Source organism: Erythrolamprus reginae, chromosome 2 (genome assembly GCF_031021105.1).
Source record: "Erythrolamprus reginae isolate rEryReg1 chromosome 2, rEryReg1.hap1, whole genome shotgun sequence".
Taxonomy (NCBI): Eukaryota; Metazoa; Chordata; class Lepidosauria; order Squamata; family Dipsadidae; genus Erythrolamprus; species Erythrolamprus reginae.
The window spans coordinates 190663875-190684031 of record NC_091951.1 but is presented as its reverse complement, the minus strand read 5'-3'; the positions used below and the strand labels follow the sequence as shown (position 1 = coordinate 190684031).

The window sequence follows — 20157 nt, the reverse complement described above, 5'->3', positions numbered from 1 at the left end:
TGTATACACCATTTTAACTCAAGAGCAAAATATCTGTTTACATATTATAGAGTGATTCCAATTAAAAAATAAATTAAAATAAATAAGCCTTTGTGTGGATCACAACAAATTGTGGCAAGTTCTTAAAGAGATGGGAGTATCAGGCCATCTTGTTTCTTGAGAAACCTATATGCGGGTCAAAAAGCAACAGTGAGAACTGGACATGGAACCATTGATTGGTTCAAAATTGAGAAAGCAGTTCGGCAAGGCTGTATACTGTCACCCTGCCCATTTAACCTATATGCAGAGCACATTATGAGAAAGGCGGGGCTAGATGAATCACAAACTGGAATTAAGATTGCCAGGAGAAATATGAACAACTCAGATATACAGGTGATACCGATCTAATGAAGAAAGTGAAGACGAACTAAAGAGCCTCTTGATGCGGGTGAACGAGGAAAGTGCAAAAGTTGGCTTGAAACTCAACATTAAGAAAACTAAGATCATGGCATCTGGCCCTCTCAAATCCTGGCAGATAAATGGAGAAGAAATGGAGGTAGAGACAAAATTTTATTTTCCTGGGCTCCAAGAAGATGGGGACTTACAGCTGAGATGCTAACTCCTGGAGGAAAGCTATGACAAACTTAAAGAGCATACTAAAAAGCAGAGACATCACCCTGCCAACAAAAGTGTGTTTGGTCAAGACTAGTTTTCCCAGTTGCAATGGAGGGCTGTGAAAGTTGGACCATAAAGAAGGCTGAGCGCCAAAGAATTGAGGCCTTTGAACTATGGTGCTGTGGAGAAGACTCCTGTGAGTCCCTTGGGCTGCAAGGCGACCAAACTGATCAGTCCTAGAGGAGATCAACCCTAACTGCTCTTCAGAAGGCCAGATCCTGAAGATGAAACTCAAATACTTTCACCACCTAATGAGAAGGAAGGATTCGCTGGAGAAGAATCTAATGCTGGGAACGATTGAGGGCAAAAGAAGGGGACGACAAAGAATGTGGTTGCTGGATGGAGTCACTGAAGCAGTTGGTGTGAGCTTAAATGGACTGGGGGGCGGATGGTAGAGGACAGGAAGGCCTGGAGGAACATCTATGGGGTCACAATGGATCAGACATAACTTCACAACTAACAAAAACAATGGTGGGATCAAGGAAAACTTCCTATCTATAAAACCTGAATTAATAGGATTTAAGTTAATACGTGAGAGCAAAGGGCTGGGAAAGGAGATTTCTCCTATCAATCCCCTTTTAACAACAGTCTCAGATGTATAAATGAAAGAAGCTAAGTTCTTTTACACTTCAAAGGCCAAACTGCTCTGCTTACAAGTTGATCCTGATAGTGGTCAGAAGCATTCCTTATGAAACAAAGAAAAGGGTTATTTTCAATTAAGCAGTTTTTGCATATAGTTTCCTCTCAAATTTGCAAGTGAAAGGACTATCAACCATCCCATTCACCGGGTATTAAGTTCAAAAAGTGCCTCCTGTTAAAAACACACAAACATTTCTATCTAGGAAGATGAAAGCTAGAAATTTTATTTCTCTTGGTCCTTCCAAAATTGCCTAAAACTGAGTATGAAAAATAACTGGAAGCACTTGTAGAAAAAAAATAGCTCTACCAACATTTAAAAACAATAAATGCTAACATTAATACAAATTTTTGTAAAGGAGAAAAGCAAAATACTAGGCAAACTATAAGAGAATTTTACCCCCAAATACTTGTTACCTGAGTAATGTCCAGATGATATCTTCCATTGTTGTCCAAGGAAAAATTATGTGCATCAGGAGTTTTAACGTCTGCGGCAATGTCTTTTTCCTGGCATACAGCTTGAGTGGTACTGGAAACAGGCCATCTTTTATGGGCTTGAGCCCAATCCCTGGAAGTGAGGGCTTGAAACTTGCTTAGCCCAACATGCCACATCTGGATTAGTTATTATTGCTGTATCTTTTGGGGGGGGGAGGTGCTACAAGCAGAATACCAATGTATACTCATAATTTACAAGGTAACTCAAAAACTAGAGCAACTCATAAAGTTATGCAGTGATGCATCCATCATGGTTAAAACCCCAAGCTGACTCTTTTCTCAAAGATTCCACTGTGGGGCTAATTGTGTTAAAGACCCCATTGTGATGTAGCAGCGACACAGAGGGGATGGCTGGTTTCCGTGGCAATTAAGAGGAGGAACAGAGCCCTCTGGAGTGTTCAGACATAAAGGAACCGACAGTAGTGTGTGTGCAAGATTATCTCAAGTAGAGCTGGAAGCAGCAGTGAAAGGCTCTTATCTTTCCTTTGGAGAACAAAATTGCATCTTCTCAGCCCCATTCCCTAGCCTAGTAGATTGTTCTTCTCATGAAAAGAGGTGAGTGTCTCAAAACTTTTGTGGAAGGAAGAATCAGCTACCAGTTCACTCTGCTTCCATAGGCTTCTGAGCTAGGTATATATTTTTAAAGCTGCAATTCAGGTGTACGCCAACAAAGGAGAATATTTGTAATTTAGGGTTGAAATGAGGTCTTTGGTGCTCTTTCGGCTTGGTTGTGCACTGATGTTATCTAGTTTGGGTAATGAAACATCTGCAAGAAAACAACCTCAGGCAGCATCAAGAACCCCTAATTGTGTGTAAAGTGTGTGTAGTCCAAAGTTACATATATAGCATTTTTTCCTTCCTCTTTTAAGTATATTTTTTTCTGTAGAGGTTTCCATGAAGACAAGGCACCAAGCCTTGCCCACCAGTCAAAGATGGACATTTTTGAGTGTATAGTGGATGTATGCACAAAGGAACCCCAACACAAAATAGCTATAAATTCCACAGTATGAAAATAGGACAAAAGGGCAAAATAGGACAAAACACCATGAGGGTGTTTTCATCTTTATTTCTGTGTTGTCATTGAAAGATTTATCCGTAACCTTTCATCACTTAATATCACAGAAGCAGCAAATGAGTTGGGTAAAAATGTTCAACGTCTTTGTTACTAATTGCACACTGGAATCAAAGGTTTGAGTGCTTCTACCTGAGGGCAGGGGAGGAGGGGAGGGAGACACTGCAGAGATGAACCTAGCATATCAACGAGAAGACCATGTCTGAATTTTCAGTCATCATGCAGATGTGTATATTCATGTTCACAAGCATATGAGTTCCAACGCTCACAGCTTCACGCTAGCTTATGGAGTTCTTTTCTTTGCATACTGGTTTGCTTGCTTAAATGGGGAAGGCTGGGTTAGTATCAACTTATTCATCAAGTGATATTAAGCTTATCTGTACATTTTTTATTTTTTATGAAAGGACCCAAGAAAAAAGCAAAACAGTATGTATATCCAAGGAAGGCTGCACCCTCTTAATTTAATGCTCTTACAATTTTTAGTGCAAAACATGTTTAAAAGAATTCAAACCATGTTGTTGGATGAACTGCAAAAATAATTCAAAATCTGTGATGCCTACAACAAAGATATAGGACACAACAGTATTTCTCAACATGGGCAACTTTTAAGACCCGTGGGCTTAAAGTCCCAGCGTTCTCCAAATCGGAGGAATTCTGGGAATTGACATCTACATAAATTGCCAAGGTTGAGAAGCAGTAGGATAGAGCAGTGTTTTTCAACCAGTGTGCCGCGAGACATGGTCAGGTGTGCCACAAAGAAGGAAGCTCAGGTTCTGGTCTTGCAACTTTTTGCTGAAAAGGAGAGAGGGGGGGGAGAGAGAGAGAAAGAAAGAGAAAGAAAGCAAGAGAGAAAGAGAAAGAAAGAGAGAGAGGAAGGGAGAGAGAGAAATGAGAGCAAAAAAGGGAGAAGAAAAGGGAATTGAGAAAATGATTGAGGCAGAGAATAAGAGGAAAGAGAGAGAAACAAAAGAGAGAGAAGTGACTCTTGATTTAAAGCATATGATAAAAAGCACCCAAAGAATAAGAGAAAAAAACCCCAGCCCTCACCTATTTTTGGAAATGGTTCAAGAGTGTGTATACACACATCTCACACACACACACACACACACAAGGAGGGAGGAGACAGGGATGGAAAAAGAGAGGAGAGTGTCTTAGAATGTCATTTTGTATCATTTTGGTTGTTGGTGTGCCCCAGGATTTTGTAAATGTAAACAATGTGTCGCGGCTCAAAAAAGGTTGAAAATCACTGGGATAGAGAATAGGAAAAAACCTGGTTTAGATGCTAGGTTTTCTTTCAGTGCAATGGAGATCAGGGGCCAAGGTGGTGGTGGAAGTAATAACAAATTAGTTTGTGACTCGCAATTGCTTAAGTACTGTATACTTATGCTTCCCCATACCAGTTTTGACTGTGGATATACTCATGGGGTCTTTGGACTTGCCCGTATCTTTCTGTAATAGAAACTGCCTCCTAGCATATCTTATCTAGGTTCAGAAGTGGGATTGTCTTCTGTGAATATTTGGATGCGAGATCATGACTGTAAGTGAAATGGGAAAGTGAAAAAAACATCCCAGAAAGCAGTTAGGTGTTCCACTTGCAAACTAACATATCGATGCGTTTGTCAAGTCCCCAGAAATCACACTCGACTCAAAGGGGACTTTATTTTATCTGAGAATTTATTTAAAAGTGTACCAGACAACCCATGGCTCATTGTTTCAGAGAGACTTTCTTACCTAATGGAGAAACTCAATGATTATTGGCAGGCAAAAAATAATAAGAATAAATACAGTGGGAGCAAGGGCAATTTCCAACTTGCCGTCAGCCTCCCTACTGACTTTTCTTATAGAGAGTTGGGAGAAGCATTGGAAGTGATGATCATATGACCATGGTTGGCTGCACCTAACTTTGGCAGTGAAGCCGCACTGTGTCACAAAGCCACAATTTTACCACAGTTCGGGAGGAGTCATGGATCCCAGATTTTGGGCGCATTCTCATTTGCGATACATCGATTCACAAACAGTTGCCCTGCGATGTACTATTTCATCCAGTTGAAGGTGACAGATACAAGAGTTTTAATAGCATCAGTATATAACTTCACCTATGTGGGTCAACTCTTGTTTTGTACTTGGCTTTGAACTCACAAAGTAAACCAAGGCATTAATTTCCTATTAACTTCCAATTCAATGATTGTTTCTGTGGACATTTCCCTGATCACCTTTTTTAGACTCCTTATCCAACACGACACTAACATTTTAAAGATGTTTGAAAGCAAAAATTTAAAAAGCTAGTTGGAAATTGACATGCCACAGAGCAAAACACTACTCTCCTTATTTCCCAAAACTGCCTTCAGGTCTAATAAACACATCTAGACAATAAAAATACTCTGCATTGCAACCCAGTTTTCTGTTAAAAATGTACTCTTGAGCCTAGATAAAAGAACATCATCCCTGCCCCCCAAAAGCAATCTAGGGCTGTGAGGAACATAGAGTGAGGTTTGAAGTAGTTATTGGGAGTAGTGGGGAACCACTCACCAATTTGCCTTCAGACACAAAATAATTATCTGCCTGTTCCTGTTTTTATACCAATGGAATTGAAGGGGCTCAGGCATCATGACTGACTATAATGGACCTAGCCAATCATTCATTCTTGCTAGGGATTGTCGGCAGGATTTTTTGACTGAGACCTCATAGCATTCCACTGACCTATAGTTGCCAGGCTCTTGTGGGGGGAAACCCAATAGGTCAATATTAGTGCTGGGTGTAAAATGAATTGAGCTGCACCTTAGCAAGGGCTCCAAATCAGCAGCTGGTAGCAAAAGTATGTAAAACAACCCCCATTTCCTTTTGCTACTATCCGGTGGCTGTCCAAATTTTTGCAGCCCAGATACTGTAACCCTGTTGCAGCCTTGCTTCCTTGACCTCATCTCTGCTCTTTGTTCAACATCACTCTCGTTTGATGCCCACCGCTGCGGTCACCACGGCCACATTCCGCACCCGCTTCCCCTGGTGGGTCTTGACATGCTTCGCTAGGTGGTCGCTCCGCATAAACCGCTTGGGGCACAGCTGGCAGCCGAAGCGCTTCTCCCCCGTGTGCGTCCGAAGGTGCCTTTGCAGCTCGTCCGAGCGCGTGAAGCTCTTCCCGCAGTACAGCCAGGAGCAAATGAAGGGCCGCTCACCCGCGTGCCAGCGGAGGTGGGCCTTCAAGTGAGAGGTTTTGCCGTAGACCTTGCCGCAGCCTGGCAGGTGGCAGACGTGTTGCTTCTTCCTCCCTGGCTCCTCGTGGGACCGGCTGGCTCCCTGGCAATTGGGGCATTTGCAGCGGCGGCAGCGGCGTGATGTACTCAACAGCCCTTTGGGAGGGCTCTGCAGGAAGGGTGCAAGGGGAGGCTGGGGACTGAGAACTAGCGGGTGTCCCAGAGAGAAATTGCTTGGCTGCTGCAGGGTCCACCATGGGGCGTCATCAGTGGAGGAGGGGCCCGGAGGGACAGCCGGACCCAAAGACCAGGGGCCTTGCAGAAAACCGGAGGAGTCCTGGGCTTCTGGGAAAGTATACGATGGGTGCACAGAGGGCGCCAACATCTTGACCGGGGACCACTCCAAGGAGTAGATGGCCTCAGCCGGCGGTGTCAGCGGTAGTTCATGGGCTGAGGCACCACAACCGCTGACCACCATCTGCTCATGATAGGGCATCTTGGGTCGTCCAAACGCCATGGTTGTGTGAGAGCGCGACGGCACCTCATTGCTCCAGAGTTGAAACATCCCCACAGATTCGTAAGACCCTGTTGAGCTGGCTGAAGAACAGGGAAGTGGAGGTGCTGCTCGGAAGGCCAAGGTGGGATAGTTGACAGTGATGTCCTCCGGAGAGGAGTTGGGGGAGCGGTCCTGAAAGAGAACAAAAAAGACTGAGCGAGAGAATAGAGATGGGAAGCCTCCCAAATCCTTAACCAAGCCCCACTCAAAGTCTGTCCAAGGAAATTGTCTTCTGTAGCATATTGCTAAATCTTGCACTCTGCATACATCCTCTGACTAACGTTGCCTGCCTTGCCTAAGGATGCCATTTTATCCTCCTTCCCTATCCTATATAGATCTTCAATTTGGTTCCGTGAGTGAGGTTTCATCTAAGTCTTGCCATTATTATTATTATTTATTGGATTTGTATGCCACCCCTCTCCGTAGACTCGGGGCGGCTAACAACAATGATAAAAACAGCATGTAACAATCCAATACTAAAACAACTAAAAACCCTTATTATAAGATCAAACAAACATACCATGCATAAATTGTAATGGCCTAGGGGGAAGAGCTATCTCAACTCCCCCATGCCTGGCGGTATAAGTGAGTCTTGAGTAGTTTATGAAAGACAGTGAGGGTGGGGGCAGTTCTAATCTCCGGGGAGAGTTGGTTCCAGAGGGACGGGGCCGCCACAGAGAAGGCTCTTCCCCTGGGGCCCGCCAAACGACATTGTTTAGTCGACGGGACCCGGAGAAGGCCTACTCTGTGGGACCTTATTGGTCGCTGGGATTCGTGTGGTAGCAGGCGGTTCTGGAGGTAATCTGGCCCAATGCCATGTAGGGCTTTAAAGGTCATGACCAGCACTTTGAATTGTGACCAGAAACTGATCGGCAGCCAATGCAAGCCACGGAGTGTTGAAGAAACGTGGGCGAATCTTGGAAGCTCCACGATGGCTCTCGCAGCTGTGTTCTGCACAATCTGAAGTTTCCGAACACTTTTCAAAGGTAGCCCCATGTAGAGAGCGTTGCAGTAATCGAACCTCGAGGTGATGAGGGCATGAGCGACTGTGAGCAATGACTCCCTGTCCAAACTGCAATGGGAATTGGACCAAGCATATGTCAGAGTCTATAAGCACAGAAGCAAGTTTTCTCAAAATGCCTGGACAATGCATGTTGGTCAGCATCTACAGCAGATCACTTCCTCTCACTCTTTAGAGCAGTATTTCGCAAATAGTGGGGCAGGCCCCCCTGGGGGGGACGCGTGACCCTGGGGATGTGCTTTTTTGCCACAGGGAGTATTGGGGGGGGGTTGCACCGAACAATAGTACACAGCACAGAGTAGGAGATACGAAGTGCATATAACAAATCCTTAAGAGACGCCATGGAAAGATATTTAACAGGGATGAAAAGAAAGGAGGAAAGAGACGGAGATAATGAGACAAACGTAAGTCTCCCAAAATCTAAGATGAGGTGGGAGAGGATAAACGGCCGATATGTTTACTGTATCTAAAAATGTTGGCAGTGGAGAGCATGAAGCCACATAAATTAAGGCGTCACTTAAACACATGACACCCCAATCACGTGCATGAGCCGCTTGATTTTTTTCAGCAAAAGCATGCTGAATATTGCAAACAATCATCCCAGTGGAGAATTAGGGGGGCACGCAAAATGTTTACTTCTTCCTAGGGAGGGTGTAACAGATAATAATTAAGAAACACTGCTTTAGAGGAAGAATAGGAGCCACATGTGATGGAGGACCAGACTTCATTCCAACATTGGAGCTATTTCTTAAACTTATATCTTTTCCTTTATTTTTATTTATTTATTTATTTTATTTTGTCCAATACAAAATGAGAGTTTTAGTGGGTATATATATTTATATATACCGGTATATGGATTTGGAAATTTCTGGCGACATGTTCGCCCTAGAACAAGGACAGAAACACCAGCCTGAAGATGACGAGTGGGACCTCGTCGAAATGTCGCCAGTAATTTCCAAATCCTACACGGGAAGAAACCCGAATATACCAAGACTGTCATACCTGTACCCGTGAAAATCTACGAAAATACACACACACACACACACACACACGCACATAGTAAAATACATGATGAAGGTTATAGAGGAGATACTCATAGTAAAATATATCTAAGAAAGAATAGAAAAGAAGATATAGGAATAGAACATATCAATGAAAGAATAGAAGAAGAGATATAGGAATAGAGGAAAGGTATAGGAGATATAGGAGAGCAATAGGACAGGGGACGGAAGGCACTCTAGTGCACCTGTACTCGCCCCTTACTGACCTCTTAGGAATCTGGATAGGTCAACCGTAGATCATCTAAGGGTAAAGTGTTGGGGGTTTGGGGATGACACTATGGAGTCCGGTAATGAGTTCCATGCTTTGACAACTCGGTTACTGAAGTCATATTTTTTTAGTCAAGTTTGGAGCGGTTAATATTATGTTTAAATCTGTTGTGTGCTCTTGTGTTGTTGTGGTTGAAGCTGAAGTAGTCGCCGACAGGCAGGACGTTGCAGTATATGATCTTATGGGCAATACTTAGATCATGTTTAAGGCGTCTTAGTTGTAGGGTTTCTAGGCCCAGGATTGAAAGTCTAGTCTTGTAAGGTATTTTGTTTCGAGTGGAGGAGTGAAGGACTCTTCTGGTGAAGTATCTTTGGACATTTTCAAAGGTGTTAATGTCTGAGATGAAATATATATTTTTAACATATTCTTCCGGGTATATCTACTATTATTCTAATGCTGGTATATCTAGTATTGTTCTAATGCTTCTCCTATTTTTGTTGTCTGGGTCTACCACATCTAATTTTCCACTTTATTCCAAGGACTTCTGAATTGCTAGTCTGCTAACCATAAAAAGGATTATGGTTAGATGTACTCAGGGAAGGATAAGAGGGAGAAAGAGAAAGTAGAAAGGAAGGGGGGGGAGAGGAGGGAAGTAGGAAACAGGTAGAGAGGAAGAAAGAACGTAGAGGAGGGAGAAAGGAAGGGGAGTACAGTGTTCCCTTGATTTTCGTGGGTTCAAACTTCGCGAAACGGCTATACCACGGTTTTTCAAAAAATATTAATTTAAAAATACTCCGCGGTTTTTTTCCTATACCACGGTTTTTCCCGCCCGATGATGTCATACGTCATCACCAAACTTACATCTGCCATTGCTGATTGGCCGAAATCTCAGCCAATCAGCATTGTCATTGCAAAAATTTCGCCCGACAATGCTGATGGCCGACATTAAAAACAATCTTTGCCAGCCTCCACACTTTCGTCGCTCCCTGCCTCCAACTTCAAGCCCTTGCGCGACCTTGGAAAAAGGGTGCGCATGCGCAGATGGTGTTTTTACTTCCACACCACTACTTCGCGGAAAATCGACTTTCGCGGGAGGTCTTGGAACGTAACCCCCGCGAAAATCGAGGGAACACTGTAGTATGAAATTTAGAAGGAAAACAGACTGGAGATAAAAGTATAAAAGGAGCAAACCAAGGATATATGTTCGTGATATTTTGGATAGAAATATATAACCAGAAATGTCTTGATAATATGGTATATGTATGGATGTTTGTGTTAAGTTTGGTGAAAAAAATATTTTAAAAATATAAACTTTTTTTTATTTCAAAAAAATTGTTGGAAGACCAGGTCTGGTTTACACTAAGCCCTAATTCAGTATCTGATACTTTCTACACTCAATTTCTGCTTTTTGATCAAAGAGACTCAATCTTTTGGATATTGCCAAATTCTGTTAGGCTCCTCCTGAGATAGGATTTAAACTAACATCCCTCAGTTGTGTGGTTAACTATTGGGGGGGGGAGGGAGACTTTTTGAACAATACTAAATGAGTGCAGATGTCATCTCATCCCATTCGCCTAAGAATTTTAGTTCTATACATGTTGACCACTTTTTTGTTGGTTATGGTTTTCTTAAACTATTAATATGTGCTACCCAGAGTCATAATGGACTCTGGAAATTTTAGAATTTTGACAAATACTGATATTTAAAGATGTTTCAATAAATACTTGCTATAGTTATAACCTAAGTAACAGCATTTGGTGGGCCCCAGGGGAAGAGCCTTCTCTGTGGCGGCCCCGGCCCTCTGGAACCAACTCCCCCCGGAGATTAGAACTGCCCCTACCCTCCTTGTCTTTCGTAAACTACTCAAGACTCACTTATACCGCCAGCATGGGGGAGTTGAGACACCTTTCCCCCAGGCTTTTTTATAGTTTGTTTTATGTTTGGTATGAATGTGCTGTTTGGTTTTTAAAATAATGATAGGGTTTTATATGTTTTTAATATTTTATTTTTTTAATTTTTTTATTTATTCTTTGTCCAATATACAATATATATGGAAGAGAATAGACATTAAGTAATATATATAACGATAGAAAGTAAAAAAGAAGAGAAGTAGATGGGAGGGAGAGAATATATATGATACAAGAGATAAGGAGAGAATATATATGATATATATATATATATTATATATTATAGATAGATAGATAGATAGATAGATAGATAGATAGATAGATAGATAGATAGACAGACAGATAGATAAAGAGAGATATGGTATATGATATATGAGATAAGGAAAGACAATTGGACAGGGGACAATGGGCACATCAGTGCACTTACATACGCCCCTTACTGGCCTCTTAGGAACCTGGAGAGGTCAATCGTGGAGAGTCTAAGGGAGAAGTGTTGGGGGTTGGGAGTTGACACTATTGAGTCCGGTAATGAGTTCCACGATTCGACAACTCGATTGTTGTCATATTTTTTACAGTCAAGATTTGTTCCACTACTATGTTGTTTTTATTACTGTTGTGAGCTGCCCCGAGTCTTCGGAGAGGGGCGGCATACAAATCTAATTAATAATAATAATAATAATAATAATAATAATAATAATAATAATAATAATTAAAAAAAATTATACAAATATTACTTGGACAGGTATCTATTGGTTTTCAAATACAGTATCTTTGGGTTTTTTTAAGACAAATACACTAGGAAGGGCTGGGTGAAGCAGGGTCAATTTATGAAACTGTTTTGATTCCAATCACTGGAAATTCATTTCAGAGCAATACTTTTATGCCTTCAGTTAAAAGCCCATCAAAAGATCTGCAAGCCATTTTTCATTGCCTGAGGTGGTGCTTGGGGGAAAGATCCGAATGCAAAGCAGCTGATTTGATGTGGTGAAAATGCTTTAAGCTGATGCTTCTCCTCAGAAGTGTAGAAGGCCCATTTTATCCTACTGCGAGGACCTGTCAAGGCTTCAGGCCTACTATTGTAGGTACTGATGGTTTCTCTTTGGCATGGTTTTTGCTGTTTTTTGTTTGTGTCCCAATTTTGTTTTAAACTCTTCCCATTATGCTACTCTGATCTTTCAGTGTTGAAATATATTTAAAGAAGAAGAAAAAAGCAGAGGAGACAGAATCCTAGAAGCATTACAATTAAGCAGAAGTTTCTACTCATAAATCCTGACTGACTGTATACAGTCCTCAAGTTATGACCGTAATGGAGCTCGTCCCTTACAGTTGTAAGTTGTAACAGTCATTAAACGGAAATGGACAGATGATTGTATCTTTTGCAGAAATTGTTAAGTGACCGCTGCAGTCATAAAATGAACTCATTATTTACTACAGTGCAATTTTAAAGGAAACTAGAAGTATTGATTTTTGGCAACTATTGTAAAATGTGATTGGAATACTACAAATGGCTGTAAATGTAGCCATGTTGCTGAGCACCCAAAATAAGGTCCTTTCAACCACAGCAAGGGGTGACTGTCAACATTTTTGATCTGGGTGATAAGTTCCTTTTTTCCAGGTTAATTGTAATTTCAAATGTCCATTAAGCAACCAGTTGTAAGTTAAGGACCATCTTCATTGGAAAAAGATGGACGTCCAGACGAGAATGTTAACTATGGCTATTTTAGAATAAAAATGAAAAACCTGGTTTGTCATTTCATGAGATGATGCAAAATATGTAGCTGCATCATTTGGGGTTTAAAAATAAATTCAATCCTAGGATCGATCTGTATTACCTTCAAGAATATTTGGAAAAAGAGTGGTGAAACTTAATAGGAATCAACATCAAGTTAGGAACAATAAGATGAGGGATTCTAGCTCCCACTAATATCAGGCAGCATGATCAGTGATGATGATAGCTATATAATCTCATCCAGAACCTACTGGCTTCTAGTCTCATTCTTGTTATATTGGCCTTCCTAGCTTTAATTGTATTATATTTGGAATTATGAAGAGTGTGAAACATTTCAAAGTGATTGGAACTTTCGAGCAATTGCAAAGATAATCCTGTTTGCGCAGGACTGGACACTGTTTTTCATTTTGTCGTTTCCCAAAATCATGATACTACTTTACTATGAACTTCATTGGTCACTTGATTTTATGTCATAACAGTTTCCTCTGTATTTATTGAAAAATCATTTTGAAAATCATTCATCTTGCCCACAAAACACTTGTTTTGTTCAAACCTCGTGGAAAATCTCTACATGGCCATAAAGAAAAGCTTGTTAATTCTCGTTAATAAAACTAAAGTCACTGGATTATTTCCTACTGAAAACTTATTACAGTGTTCCCTCAATTTTCGCGGGTTCGGACTTCACGAAAAGTCTATACCACGGTTTTTCAAAAATATTAATTAAAAATACTTTGCGGTTTCCCCCCCTATACCACGGTTTTTCCTGCCCAACGACGTCATATAACATCACCAAACTTTCGTCCACCTTTAATAAATATTTTTTTAAATAAACTTTTAATAAAGAAACCTGGTGAGTAATAATCTAAATGGTTGCTAAGGGAATGGGAAATTGCAATTTAGGGGTTTAAAGTGTTAAGAGATGGCTTGTGATACTGTTCATAGCCAAAAATAGCGTATTTACTTCCGCATCTCTACTTCGCGGAAATTCAACTTTCACGGACGGTCTCGGAACGCATCCCCCGCGGAAATCGAGGGAACACTGTATAGCAAAGCCACAGATTGCAAGAGAGAACAACAACAAAAAAAGAACTAGAATTGGTGATAGGAATTTAAAAGCTGATTATGGTTCAGTTATGTGCCACCTTTTAATGGAAGTGGGAAATAGGTCCCAAATTCTTTTGTAACTTTTTCAAATCTCTATTATTAAAGCATCATTGCTATACATTCCTCCTAGGAAGGAGGTCATTTTGAATTCAGTGGAACCTGCTCCACAATCCACTCCTAAAAAGTTGCAAACAGGCAGGAAATGCTCCAACTAATAAAAATTTAATCCATCTGATCCACAGGAGAGTTTTGAGAATGGAACTTAGCCGTTCCCATCACCCAAATTGCCACAGCTCTTGAAGCAATGAATATCCTATAGCAGAAAGAGTTAGAATGGACCAGCACTTTTCTCAGAATATGTTTTAAGGTGGTCATTTGCAGTTTCTCCGGAATTCCCTGCTGTGAAGATGCCATGCCATTCCTTACTTTAAAAGCCCTTATGAGCTGTGATCCCAGAAAAATAGCATAGCGACACTCTTATAGTTGGGCCACTTTTCACAACAGATCAAAATTAGGATGTATAAAAATCTTTCCCTTGACACATGTGAAATGATAAGGAGAAAATGTGAAGGCGGGAATTCTGCGACTGCTACTTCCAGCATGGAAAATATACTCTGGCTGTTTGGGAGAAACTGGTGTTTTTTGAACAGAAGAGTGTAAAACTGACTAGAAACTGAAAGATTTAAGATGTTTCTTGTTCAAGTTCCCTTCCTTGCAATAAATAGATTGCGGCAGATAAGAGCTTGTTTACACCTAAGATCTTGAAGGTTGATGAGGTGAGAGTCAAGTCAACAGAAGGTGGGGAGCATTCCATAGCCCAAGCTTTGTTCTGATTTTACATAAGCCATTGAGGAGCCAGAAGAAATGCTGGCTTACACACACACACACACACACACACACACAAGCCAATACTATGGGTAAAGGCAAATTCAGAGTCAACCAGGAAATTGTGCAAATGGATACATGGGAAGAGTCTGCAACTAAGCATTGGTGACAGCTCACATTAGAGAACCATCTTTCAGAGAACCATCTTTCAGCTGTGGCGAGGGGGGCGTTTGCCCAGGTTCGCCTGGTGCACCAGTTGCGGCCCTATCTGGACCGGGACTCATTGCTCACAGTCACTCATGCCCTCATCACCTCGAGGTTCGACTACTGTAATGCTCTCTACATGGGGCTACCTCTGAAAAGTGTTCGGAAACTTCAGATCGTGCAGAATGCAGCTGCGAGAGCAGTCATGGGCTTACCTAGGTATGCCCATGTTTCACCAGCACTCCGCAGTCTGCATTAGCTGCCGATCAATTTCCAGTCACAATTCAAAGTGTTGGTTATGACCTTTAAAGCCCTTCATGGCACTGGACCAGAATATCTCCGAGACCGCCTCCTGCCGCACGAATCCCAGCGACCGATTAGGTCCCACAGAGTGGGCCTTCTCCGGGTCCCGTCAACTACTAAACAATGTCGGTTGGCGGGCCCCAGGGGAAGAGCCTTCTCTGTGGCGGCACCGGCTCTCTGGAACCAACTCCCCCCAGAGATTAGAACTGCCCCTACTCTTCCTGCCTTCCGTAAACTCCTTAAAACCCACCTTTGCCGTCAGGCATGGGGGAATTGAAACACCTCCCCCGGGCATGTTCAATTTTATACATGGTATGCTTGTGTGTGTGTCTGTTAGTATATGGGGTTCTTTTAAATCTTTAAATATTTTAAAGTTATTTAGATTATTTATGATTTGTTCTATCTTGTTGTGAGCCGCCCCGAGTCTTCGGAGAGGGGCGGCATACAAATCTAAATAATAAATAAATAAATAAATAAATAAATGATCTACCATATTAGGCCTGTGGTTAGGATACGGGAAATTAGTAATTTCCCCCCCCAATGAATGGCTCAAAGGGTTGTTGTGACTTTTAAAAATTGCCTCAATAAGGCATTAAAATGTCACATTTCCCTACTCAAAGAGTGTCGCCTTCTAGCTAGAATTAGATGACCAGCTAATATCTTGTGAGCTCAATTACAATGGCTTATCAGGTCTTAGGCAAATTCTTTCGAATAATTCAGTATTTAGCTTTTCTTTAGGAGGTGTGTGGGAACTGAATTTGCAACCATTTCTAAGTAAAGCTATACTACTGAGCTGTAGTCTATTTCTAAATAGTATTCCTGGCACTGAACAAAGCACAGTAGGATCTATTTCCCCCCTTTTATAATGTACAGTATATAATATACTCATATAATATACTCATTTTGCAAAATAAAATAAAAAATGCAATATTTTCATTAGACATCTAAAATACATTTAGTACCCATACACCAAAAATAGCACACTATAAATGTACATTCCAGGGGTCATAAAACAAATATACACTGTTCAAAAAAATAAATGGAGCACTTAAACAATACAATATAACTCCAAGTAAACTTCTGTGAAATCAAACTGTCCACTTAGGAAGCAACACTGATTGACAATCAACTTCACATGCTGTTGTATACATTCAATTTTGTACAGAACAAAGTATTCAATGAGAACATTTCATTCATTTAGATCTAGGATGTGTTCTTTGAGAGTTCCCTTTATTTTTTTGAACAGTATATATAGTCTATAAGTAAATAAATGCACTTCTGCTCCCAACTTAAAGCCTTAAAAATGTCTGTACCCCAAATACCACATTTAACCTTTTGTTTAGTAAGAGACACAAACTATCTCCCCCACTTTTCAAAATGTTATTGCTATCTAAATCTCACCTGCTAAAAAAAATCACCTGCAATTAAAATTGGTTGTCCTTTCTTTTCCTTCAACATCTTAGCAGCCTCACTAGAGTCCCAAGTTAGCATCTTTCTAGTACATTTCCCATTGGATTGCACCCATTTATTCCTTACAACTCAGGAGCAATTTACCTAGTTTGAACACAGCAGGTGAAATCCACTTCTCTCCTCAGAGTCCTTGCTTAGCTATCTATTTCTTAAAATGAGAATGCAGGTTTTACTACTGAAACCTTAGCCAAAGATAGGGAGAAGGAAAGCAGATGCGGTTAAAAACAGGGAAAAATCCAGAGGTTAGCAGTCCTTTTAGTAAATCTAAAAGATAATTTGCCTTACCCTTCCCTATAATCAAGAACGGGGCAATATCCTCAGCATTTACACCACCCCAACGCCACAATCTCTTACAGAAAGTCAAATTAGCTGGGGTGGTACACATCAAAGTGCTATAATCAGTTGGTTGTCAGTTGCTAATTAGGACTTTACAGTTTCTTTCCCATTTTTATGTTTCCTTTCACTTTAATAAAGAATAATGATAGGTCTGCACCCTAATCCCTTCAAGGCAATTTACTCCAGAGTTCCTCTGGGATTTAGTGCGAATCCAAGAGGAAGCCTCCTCTTTTGAGTTAATGGGGATTTACGATCTCTGCAAAAAACATTACAGGATTGCCAGGAAAAAAAATGTTTGGGAGCGCAGCTTTCCCCATTCCTTTTCCACAGCAAAAACTGTGCAGGTTGGGTCATTTTAAAGCAGCCGTAAGGAACAGCCTGAAAAATCAACAGGTGAAGTTTCTCCAACAGGTTAAATTTGTTTCCCGGAGGTTGACTCAGCCTTCCATCCTTCTGCGGTGGGTAAAATGAGGACCCAGATTGTTGGGGGGCAATAGACTGATTCTGTAAACAGCTTAGAGAGGGCTGTAGAAACACTGTGAAGCGGCATATAAGTCTAAGCGCTATTTGCTATTGCTAACTGCTGGATCTCCGCATCACTTACTGAAGACCCCCGCATTAAAGATCCTTACAACAGCCCCCTCATTAAAGACCCTTACAACAGCCCCCCATTAAAGACCCTTACTACAGCCCTCCATTAAAGACCCTCACTACAGCCCCCATTAAAGACTCTTACTACAGCCCCCATTAAAGACTATTAATACAACCCCCCATTAAAGACGCTCACTACAGCCCCCCATTAAAGACCCTCACTACACCCTCCCCATTGAAGACTCTTACTACAGTCCCCCCATTAAAGACGCTCACTACAGCCCCCCATTAAAGACCCTTACTACAGCCCCCATTAAAGACTCTTAATACAACCCCCCATTAAAGACGCTCACTACAGCCCCCCATTAAAGACCCTTACTACAGCCCCCATTAAAGAATCTTAATACAACCCCCCATTAAAGACGCTCACTATAGCCCCCCATTAAAGACCCTCTCTACACCCTCCCCATTAAAGACCCTTACTACAGCCCCCCATTAAAGACCCTCCCTACACCCTCCCCATTAAAGACCCTTACTACAGCCCCCCATTAAAGACCCTCACTACAGCCACCCCATTAAAGATCCGGTTAAAGTCCCCCGAAGGAAGCTGGCCATCGAGGCGAACCCAGATGGGGGGTCCCGCCACTTCTGACCCGGGGCGCTTCTTCCTACCTGCAGAAAGGAGGCGAAGTGGTTCGCGGAGTTGGGCACCGCCAAAGTTGCCATTGGGCTCGCGGGTCATCCAGCCCTTATCCCCGGATAGGACTCCTAAAAACTCGGCAGAGCCCGGAAGCCTCGACGGTGGCAACCTGCTTTGCTTCTCCCCTTCTCTCTCTCTCGGCGACAAGTGCCCCTTCCTCCCCAACTTGCGTCTTCCTCCTCCTGCGTTCAGACTCTTTCCTCCCCCCCCCTTCACATCCCAACACTTTGATTTTGGCTCCCCGTCAGCCTATCAGGAGCGGCGATTGGAGGCGCCTTTGATGTCGCCCGAGCGAGCCAATCATTAAAATAGATTGAGCGGTTTCAAAGAGGGGCCTGGCTAGATCGCCTTTAAGGGCCGGGCTCCCCCGCTGGGCCGCTTGTTACCGATGCAAAAGGCCTTGATTGGGCTCTGCGTGCCGATCAAGGAGGCCCGGGCTGCTCCTTTTATCTCTTCAGAAAGGACTGTGAGGAGGCCGAGAGAGCGGGAAATAAGACGGGCCCCGCGCCTCAGTGCAATCGCTCCCGTGCAGCTCCCGACACGTGGCCAGCCTCCCCAAGTGATTTTGGGTAGAGGTTCTCGGTCGTCCAGGTCTTGGGTTTTGTCCCAAAGGTGCGTATTCTGGAGGCAACTGGACTTGTTGTTTGGCTTTCTCATTCAAGAAGCTTCTTCAGGTCTGACACTGAAGCTTCCTCACTATCCTGTCAGAATTGAAGGAGTTTCTTGAATGAGAAGCCAAACTTCAAGGAAAGAAACAAAAAGTCCAGTTCTCTCCAAAATAATATTCTATAATATTCTATTCTATTCCATTCCATTCTATCTATTCACTAAAGCTGCATTACTATTATTATTAGTCTTCTCATCATTCCTATCACCCATCTTCTCCCACTTATGACTGTGTGACTTGTTGCTTGGATTCTTTTTAATTAATATTGATTTTTTTTTTCCTGATTGCTTATTTGTACCCTATGACAATCATTAAGTGTTATACCTCATGATTCTGAACAAATGTATCTTTTCTTTTATGTACACTGAGAGCATATGTACCAAAGACAAAATCCTTGTGTGTCCAATCACATTTAGCCAATTAAAAATTCTATTCTACTCTACTCTACTCTACTCTACTCTACTCTACTCTATATAAGCACCTTTGGAATCTCCAAGTGATTGTCCTTTGAATAAGAGATGTGAAAATAAAGAGATCATGAATGAGTGTTCCCAGTCTTCATTTATACAGAGTCCACGGATAAACCATCATGAGCTTAGTGCATTAAGCTAACTATTTGATTTCTAAATCACTGACTTCAATGTGTGAGTCAGTTGTCATTTCACCCATACTTTCATCAATCTCTGGCTTAGAGTCGTAAGTAAACTTGATCTATAAATGCTTAAGTTCTGTATGATTATGATGATTGTTCATGGCACAGCCAGATGTTTGGACTGAATTTGGCATTTTTCTCCATCCATTGAGTCCTTCTCAAGGACTTGGAATAGGCAGATGTTGTTCCATGGCGTTAAAGGTATTGACACAGGATGTAAGCTGTTTCAAATAAAGCTGCCTTTTGCAATTGACTGGTGGTGATTTTACCAAGGCTGATAGTGTTCAATTTGTGCTCCAGATGGGGATTTTACCCAAGGTGCCTATATTATTGGTAAGGACAGGCTGTACTTTCTTTTTTGCCCCTATCTTTCCATATCTATTTGCAGATCTTTGTGTTTTGTGATTTTTCTCCACTTTTTTCTCTTCTACTGTGTCCAGGTATTGCCACATTAATTATCCAGACTTTGGGGGGGGGAGGGTGAGTGCCTTTTTATCAAGAAGAGATAACAGTCAGATTTTTAGATTGGATTTGGCATTTTAATTATTAAATATTTATTCTGCTGCTTTAAATAGTTTAGTCAACTCAATCAAGTAAACATACCTAATATTCCTGCTTCCTATTTTCCCCATAATGACAACCTTGTGTAGAGGGCTGGGCTGGGCTGGGCAACTAGCAAAGAGAGCAACTAGCCCAAAGTTACCCACCTGGCTTTCATATCTTAAGGGAGGTTTAAAACTCACCCTCTCCTGATTTCTAGGCCAGCATCTGAAGT

At 41.8% G+C, this 20157-nt stretch overlaps 1 protein-coding gene across 1 annotated transcript; it reads right to left on the bottom strand.

The window, feature by feature from the left end:
• Positions 1-4513: 4513 nt before the first annotated feature.
• LOC139161585 (transcription factor Sp5-like) lies at positions 4514-18483 on the bottom strand. Its single transcript, XM_070740902.1, has 2 exons — positions 18036-18483; positions 4514-6736 (listed from the first exon to the last, which is right to left on the bottom strand). Exons 1-2 carry the CDS (start codon positions 18087-18089, stop codon positions 5798-5800), a joined length of 993 nt encoding a protein of 330 aa, XP_070597003.1. The 5' UTR covers positions 18090-18483; the 3' UTR covers positions 4514-5797.
• Positions 18484-20157: the final 1674 nt, after the last annotated feature.